At 46.2% G+C, this 7,388-nt stretch overlaps 1 protein-coding gene across 1 annotated transcript; it reads right to left on the bottom strand.

Moving 5' to 3' along the window:
* Nucleotides 1–354: 354 nt before the first annotated feature.
* ZNF706 (zinc finger protein 706) lies at nucleotides 355–5,837 on the bottom strand. Its single transcript, XM_064442300.1, has 4 exons — nucleotides 5,684–5,837; nucleotides 2,589–2,725; nucleotides 1,300–1,407; nucleotides 355–658 (listed from the first exon to the last, which is right to left on the bottom strand). Exons 1-3 carry the CDS (start codon nucleotides 5,814–5,816, stop codon nucleotides 1,312–1,314), a joined length of 366 nt encoding a protein of 121 aa, XP_064298370.1. The 5' UTR covers nucleotides 5,817–5,837; the 3' UTR covers nucleotides 355–658; nucleotides 1,300–1,311.
* Between the last annotated feature and the right edge of the window lie 1,551 nt (nucleotides 5,838–7,388).

Below are 7,388 nucleotides of genomic sequence, written 5' to 3'. Positions count from 1 at the left end.
AGTAAAGGAATCCCATTCGAAATGGCTTGCAGTATTAGACTCCAATACACAGGACAAGAACGTAGAAGGAAGTCTCACGATTCTCATGCAGTTCCTAGGGAGTCTGCTGCGCCTTGAGCCAACAACTTGACCATCAGTGACTGGGCTCAAGCAGGCAGCACGCTGAGCAGTAAATCTGAGCAGCTTCCCTCTTCACTTAAGATTAATTCACTGTAATGTACATTACTTTCAGTGGAATGATACTGCTCACGTTTTGGCAGGATGGGGAAAACTCCACTTTGTCTTTTCTATTATTTTATAAGGCAGATAATGCAGGAAGTTGAAACAGAACTTCTACAAGGATTTAATCTGTGATATTGTAAAATCAAAGTACTACTTTATTAAATGAGTTATTTTACACAATATGAACATCAATATAATTACAATTGTAAAAAATTTTTTATAACAAGTATGGACTGATTTTTCAGGATTTTCAAATAGGGCACACTGTACATTTACACAGAATTGTCTTTGCATGAAGCCCAAGAGGGAACAGCATAAAAATATGAATGTTTCTGTAGCCCCTTCATTTTTGCTGATCAACAGTTTTAGAAAAGCAGCTGCAGGTTTGTTATGTAAGGTCTGACAGTAGAAGAGTCAATAGGTGCCATGATTTCACCTATAAAAAACAAGAATAACTCAGTTAAGATGAACTGTGACACAATGCTGCTTACCTTTACGTGAATGAAATACCATAACACTGCTTTTTACCTCATTTCAGCCTTTTATTATAACCACTTTCAGTTATAGCCTAACACCTGGCTATCGGGAAATCTCATCTATAGTTAACACAGAAGTTAAGCTTTATATTTGAATGCAGAAAAATCTGTATTCACTTGCATAGCTTCAGGAACAAAAAGGCTCAATTGTCGGGAATGTACTAAACAACTATTTCCATCACACGTTTTGTAGCAACAGACAGATTGTATTTATTATATGTGTTTTGTTCAAAGGAAAATTAACATTTCCAAGCAAGAACTAAATAACAAAGTATTCCTACAATTCTAAGGATGACCATTTGAAACAGCATTAATCCCTTTTAAAACAACTTCCACGCACAGTGAAATGCCACAGCCATTTCACCTATGTGAGTATTAGCTTGCTCCTCCTGTATAACAGTTCAGGGGTATAATTTTCACCTATAGTTAATTTTCATATTAAAGGAAATGAAGCAAGTCGTAAGTCCCAGTTGTTGGTGGTAAAAAACCTGATTCATAATACACCTTTCTCAGACAATCGTTTAAAAATTAAGGTAATGACCTGTAGACAACTTTACGCCTGAACATCAGCCAATTCTGGAGGAAGTGGAGTCTTAGGATGCTTGCTTTCAAAGTGCTGTTTGAAGGTCTTGGGATCCGGCATTTGTGTCTGATTAAAGAGAAACATTTAACTTTATGCACAGTACAAGAGTGAAATGATACTACAAAACCTATTCCCCCCTATGTTTTATTTTCTTTTTCCTGAAGCAAATTGTCTCCTCATTGACACTCCTCTACTGACACAAGCACCATTAGTTTAACTGCAGATTAAGAGAGAACATTTAACCTCAGATTTTCAGAGAGGTGCTTTTAAGCACTAGTATCACTGTTTTGGCATGTTCATCAACGGTATTATTCTTGCTAGAAAGTTCCCTGCAGATCTAGCATGCTGGTTTGGTAGAAAACTTACCTCCTTACCATTTTTTTCAACTCCTAAAAGATAAATATTTATCCTTTTCAGAACCAAATCTTTACAAAAGCTATTTCTTTTGTTTATCAATAGGCCAAAGAGATATGTGGCAGAGCTTGTGCCAAGTAGGGAACCAGTCTACATCAGGCCGTTGCTACTACACAGTTGCAGGCACCAACTGCCCAAAGTCATTGCTGCTACAGCCTGATTTCACAAGAAGAGGGGCTGTTACAAGTACTTAAGTGAGCAGCCCTTAATTTGGAATCTTATTTAAGACATTCGAAGTAACAAATCTGTTTTGGGACTGACCATTTCAGTGAAAATGGCAAGTTTATCCAGCTCCAAAACAAACACATTCAGGAAAACCAGACAGAAGGAAAGTATAATCTGATTAGTGCTCACATTTCTGTTCTCAAGTAATTTATTCTAGTAAAAGTTACTGTGTATCAAACTTACAGTAAAGCTTTTGGCACCACCACTTTCCCCCTCTACATTAACATCAATAACCAGTGATTGTAAAAAGGGCCAGTTCCACCACAAAGAAAAGTTGGTTCTGTTTGGAGGTTAAACATGAAGTGATCTCACCCTCTGTAGATTTTACATGTCATACTAACATTACGTGCAGACCCCTGCAATTCAAAAAGCAAGGTAACTACCCAAAACAGACCTGTACATGACCTCTCAGATTTTGTCGTATCTCAATTATCAAGTACAGCTGAGTAATCTGTAAGCAAGTCACATAACATATGCAAATGCTTATAGCAACAAGCTAGACAGCCACTCAAGTATTTTAGTTTCCACTATATAATCTTCTAAAAATTCTGCTCTAGGCTGGAAGTCAGGCCTGCCTACAATAATATTTTGTCATCAGTTCCTCTTACCCTACAGACAGTGCAGGTATATATCAACGCAGCCTTGGCTGCGGCCTTCTGATCATGTCCTTGTTTCTTTTTTTGCTCAGCTTGCTTTTTGGCATTTTTCTGCTGCGACTGAATCTTCTGCTGTCCACGAGCCATATCTACAAACAAAAAGAAGATATTTAGTCTACAAATGTGAGAAACTACTGCTGCTAGCTGACTCAAAAGCCGTAACCATGAGCATAAAGCAGTCATGCACTCTATCCTACAGCTCTGACCTACAACTCCCATAATTCATATACAACAGTCATCTGCTCAAGCTCTTTACTACGTGAAGACTCTCTGGTTTTAGTATCTTAAAATACAAACCAGAATTTAGTCCATTCTAAGGTTTCTTCCTCTACAAAGCTGCAGGGTCTACTTTTGAAAAGCGTTTTCAATAGTCAGAACAACTAATGTTTACTTTATACTAAATAGAAACTTACTCTCTATTTCCATAGGTACTGTAAAGTTTCAGGTGTTGGTTTGTTTTTGTTTTTAAAGCTTAAGTCTCAACCTTTATTTCTGGAACTAGAAACAGGTTCCAAGAAAGGCAAATCAAAGTTATTACCCAACCTGTATTACTGTCTTCTGGTGTATGTGCTTGTAATCTGCTTTGGAGTTGGGAATGGCAAGAACAATAGGTCACCCCTCTTTATTCAAGGCTATTTTTAGAGATGGCCATCCTTCTTGATTTTCAGCTGATTTTACATGCCCACATACTTCTTAAAAAGAAGTCAAATTGCCCCCACCAGAAGCCATTACCCTGTACAACACAGCAGCATAAAGGAAGCAAACACTATTGCCACCTGGCATTAGAAGGTCCACCTCAAGGAGAAATGAGCTACAGAAATCACATTTCGGGGAGCAGCTTATTTTACAACAGCAACGCTCCCCCGGCACGCAGCCCACTAGGCCACCCCACCCCCAGATGAGACACCAGGCAGGATTAGGCCGCACGGACAGAGTGGGCGTCAGAGCGGGCTTATATAACCCAGCAGCCCACTTTCCGCTATTATCTTTCTCACAGTCCCTCCTGGCCCACGCACAATCCAGCTGCACAGCTCTCACAGAAGCACAAGGTTTACTATGCAAGCACAAGATGCTAGTGAGGTCCGTTATTTTCAGGACAACTGGTAAAGTCTAATGTTCCCAGGAGGCTGGCTGGTTGGTCGCTGCCCCTCCATGCAACCTGGGCATTTGCTGCGAGTTTGGTACTCATGGGACACGCTGTGTGGCTACAACAGGTCCGTCACGCAGTCCTTCCCACAAGGACAGACGGCCTTCCGCTGCAAGAGGGGCAACAGCATATCCAAACAAAGACTGACCTCCAGGAAACAGGCATGAAAAGCCCTTAAAACCATTATGAAAATTTTGTATGACTCACTGACTACATCTGGAAATTCACTAGTATTGAAAGGATTTCTGGACATGAAGCATCACAGTGCTTAACACTGAGCAGGACAGCCCTGAGACCCAAAACAGCTCTTCTAGACTGGGAGGCACCTCTCGGGCCAGAGTTTACTTCTTTCATGGTATTTAACAACACCATGTCACCCTTTGAAGAAGTATTACACCACAGCTTCAGCATTCCCTCCTCTTCCCCCATCAGTTTCTCTAAAGGAGAATTTACAAGTCCATATGGCTAACAAAAATTGAACACAAGAAAACACAAAATCGATTAACAAGCATGCAGAAATACATGTGGCATTCAACAGTTGCCATAAGATGCAGCAGTGAATGTTAATAAGACTAAAAATACCAGTCTGTGTTTCACTGTATGCTACAGCTACTCCAAAACAACCCAGCCAGGGCCTCATACTGTTTATGTACAGCATAGGTCAACGAGAACACTGAATTCCCATTAAAAAAAAAAAAAAGGAAATAAATAAGAGATATTGCCAATAACTTTGCATACACTAGAAGGAACTCTAGGTTTAATTTCAGTTCTATTTTACTAGCATTACAGCAATCCTCCAAAACTCTGGAAGTTTCTGATAGAAAATACTCAGATGTAACAAAAAAGGATGATTTTCATAAAGTGTTTGCATATTACTTTGTATTTTAGTCCCTCAATAAGAGCTTGTTAAGTAGTACATTGCAACAGCCAATCACAGTGAGCTTGTATGTATTTGGCAACTGCTGGTTTTAGTTAAGAGAAACAAGAAAACATGAACAAAAACATCTGCTTAAAAATGTCAGTCTCCATGTGATGCCTGAGACCAAAAATCCGAGTTTAAATAGTAAGTTACACTAATACAGCTGAAACAAAGAGTGAATACTCAATTAATGGAAGATTAAGATTATGTGGACTATCAGTATACAAAGAAAGTGACAAAAATAACCCCAAAGTTCGTTTAAAAGAATGATGCATTCATCTACAAGGCTAAATCTGTACTTCAGTTGCACAACAGAGATAAGTGCTGCTTTCCTTATCAGGCACACCCTCGGAGAGCCCAGTAAACAGGCCCACTGTTGAAATCAAGATGTGCCAGCACACAGCGAGCCTACCACCACAGGAAAATGTGCTGCCGAATCACAACGGCACCAGCACGGCCTTACAGGGCAGCCAGGATGGCTTCGGCGAGGCGGCACGCTAACGCCGCGCTCGGGGTCACTTCCTTGTAAGAAACCAGAAGACGACCGAAGTTTCGAGTCCTAAAGCAGGACACCGACAGCTGCTTCCGCTGTCACTTCCAGAGACGGGCAGCAGCGTGAGGTGCCGCCCCGGCGGGCGGCGGAGGGCCGGGGCGGGAGGAACGCCAAGCGCGGCCCTGGCCCGCACCGCCCGGTGGGAGGGAGGAGGGGAGGGAAGCCCGCGGGCCGGGCCCAGTCCGCGGCGCGAAGGGGCCCCGCGGGAAAGGGCCGAGAAAGAAAGCGGGACCGGCGCGGAGCCCGGACCGGCGCAGGCCGGGAGCGGAGCGCGCCTCGGCCACCCCTTCCCCGGGGCGGGCCTTGCTCCGCCGCGCCGCAGCCGGGCCCGCTCCCCAACACGCATCACCACTGCCGCCGCCGCCACCCCCCACCCCGCAGCCGGCTCCAGCCACCCCAGCGCGCGAGGGGCCGGCACTACCGCTCACCCGGCCTAGGAGTCCGGCCTGGGCGGCCCTGGCAAGCAGGAGGAGACGGCTCCGCGCGGCCCCGCAGCTGCCGCCGCCGCCGCCTGCCCGGGAGGAGGAGGAGGACGAGGAGGCGGGAAGCTGCACTGCGCATGCGCGACCCCGCCCCGGCGCCCGTGCGGCCCGGCCCCACTGGCCAATGGCGGTGCCCGCCCGTTACATAAGGCGCGGGGGGAGGGGGGGCGCCGCTGACTCGAGAGGGGGGTGGGGTTGGTGCTCCCCACTATGCTGTGAGGAAACCGTGGGCTGCTGCGGCTCCGCATGACCCCCGGCGTGGTGTGCTGACAGCCGGCGGCTACAGGTTCCCGTCCTCTGGGGAGGCTGGACGGCTGGGGCTGCGGGTCCCCGTTCTCCCGGCCCTGAGGGGGTGCGGGGCAGGTGCGCGCCGGGCTGCGCCCAGCGCTGCGGGGGGTCTGGGGCTCGGAGGAGAGCGAGAGGGCCGGCACACCAAGTGACCGCTCGGCTCCCCGGGACCGGGGGCGCTAGCCTGCTCCGGCCGAGCCCTGGGGAGCCGCAGAGTCGGTTTGTAGCGAGCTCCGTGGCCGGCTGCGGGTGGCACTGCGGCGGAGTAGGCGTGCTGCGGTAGGCGCCAGCCCTCGGCCCGGCTCTTCCCGGCAAGCCCCGCTCTCGGCCACATTCCTCGGCGCTGAGCGTGCAGGCGCAGCCTAAAAATAGGCACTGTTCTGTGGGATCCGGAAAAATGGCTCTGGAGAGGCTGTAGGGAAGGGCCAGGAGATGAGGCTGGGCGGGGATCCTGGAGAGGATGAAATCCCACTCAGGTGGCAGTTCACTCAGAGGCTGGAAGGGTTAAATGACTTGAAAGCAGAAGGAAACCACCTTATGGGAGAAGCAGAATTTGCTTCAAGTTGAAACTGTGCTAGATGTTGTTTTGCTGTTTAAGGCAAGCACTGCAAAGGAAGCTGCATACAGGCTGCGTCTGTAGCACAAGTGATTTGGAAGGTATTAGCTTGCAAGATTAGAGGTGTAGGCAGGCCTTGTAGAGAAGGATGAAGGAGCACCTTGTTTTCTGTTGATGTTTTCTGAATGCCTGTGCCTTCTCAGATGATACACCTGTAAGAAAAAGGAGAAATAGAGGTGGCATTTCTGCTCAGACCTAACATTCTGCCACTCTGAGCAATTATTGTGACTTTAAAATAAGCCTGGAGCCTTGAGCAGTTCTGTGTCTGGGGCAAAACAGCAAACATAATGCTTACTAGAGAAATGACTAGGTGTTGGCTTGGCATTTTTCGGGGGCTCAAGCTAGATGGGTGTAATGTTCCCTTCTGATCTGAGAGAGAAGAAAAGCAACAAAAAAATAATCCCTAAAGCAGTACAGTGTTTTGGGCCATCGTTATGAGGCAGATAGTGTGTTACAGGGGAACTGTGTAGCAGATGACTGGCACTTAAGTCACTGGAAGTAGGTCTGGATGTGACAACATCTAAGACAGTCAAACATAAGCCTATGATAACAAATGAAGTTATATTTTTCCTGACATGCCTGTTTGAAATGATCTCTTTCGCCTTAAACTGACAGCGCTGAAAATGCTTATACCTGGGGGTTGCAATCCATGCTGCATTGAAATGATCTTGTTAGTAGGTTCTGAACGTTATAGAAATAGGCAACTGTAAAAACCACTGAAAGTGCCTGTGTGCATGCTTGTGGGGC

The sequence above is a fragment of the Phalacrocorax carbo genome, chromosome 2 (genome assembly GCF_963921805.1).
Source record: "Phalacrocorax carbo chromosome 2, bPhaCar2.1, whole genome shotgun sequence".
Classification (NCBI taxonomy): domain Eukaryota; kingdom Metazoa; phylum Chordata; class Aves; order Suliformes; family Phalacrocoracidae; genus Phalacrocorax; species Phalacrocorax carbo.
The sequence above is the reverse complement of the archived record's forward strand: the minus strand, read 5'-3'. Positions and strand labels throughout refer to the sequence as shown.

Bases quoted from the DNA above. Each gene is read 5' to 3' on its own strand.
- ZNF706 (XM_064442300.1), bottom strand. From the start codon at position 5,816: ATGCGCAGTGCAGCTTCCCGCCTCCTCGTCCTCCTCCTCCTCCCGGGC. The intron at 2,726-5,683 runs GTGAGCGGTAGT...TTTTGTTTGTAG, and splicing joins AGGCCGGACTCCTAGGCCGG to ATATGGCTCGTGGACAGCAG. The intron at 1,408-2,588 runs GTAAGAGGAACT...CTCTTTAATCAG, and splicing joins ATACCTGCACTGTCTGTAGG to ACACAAATGCCGGATCCCAA.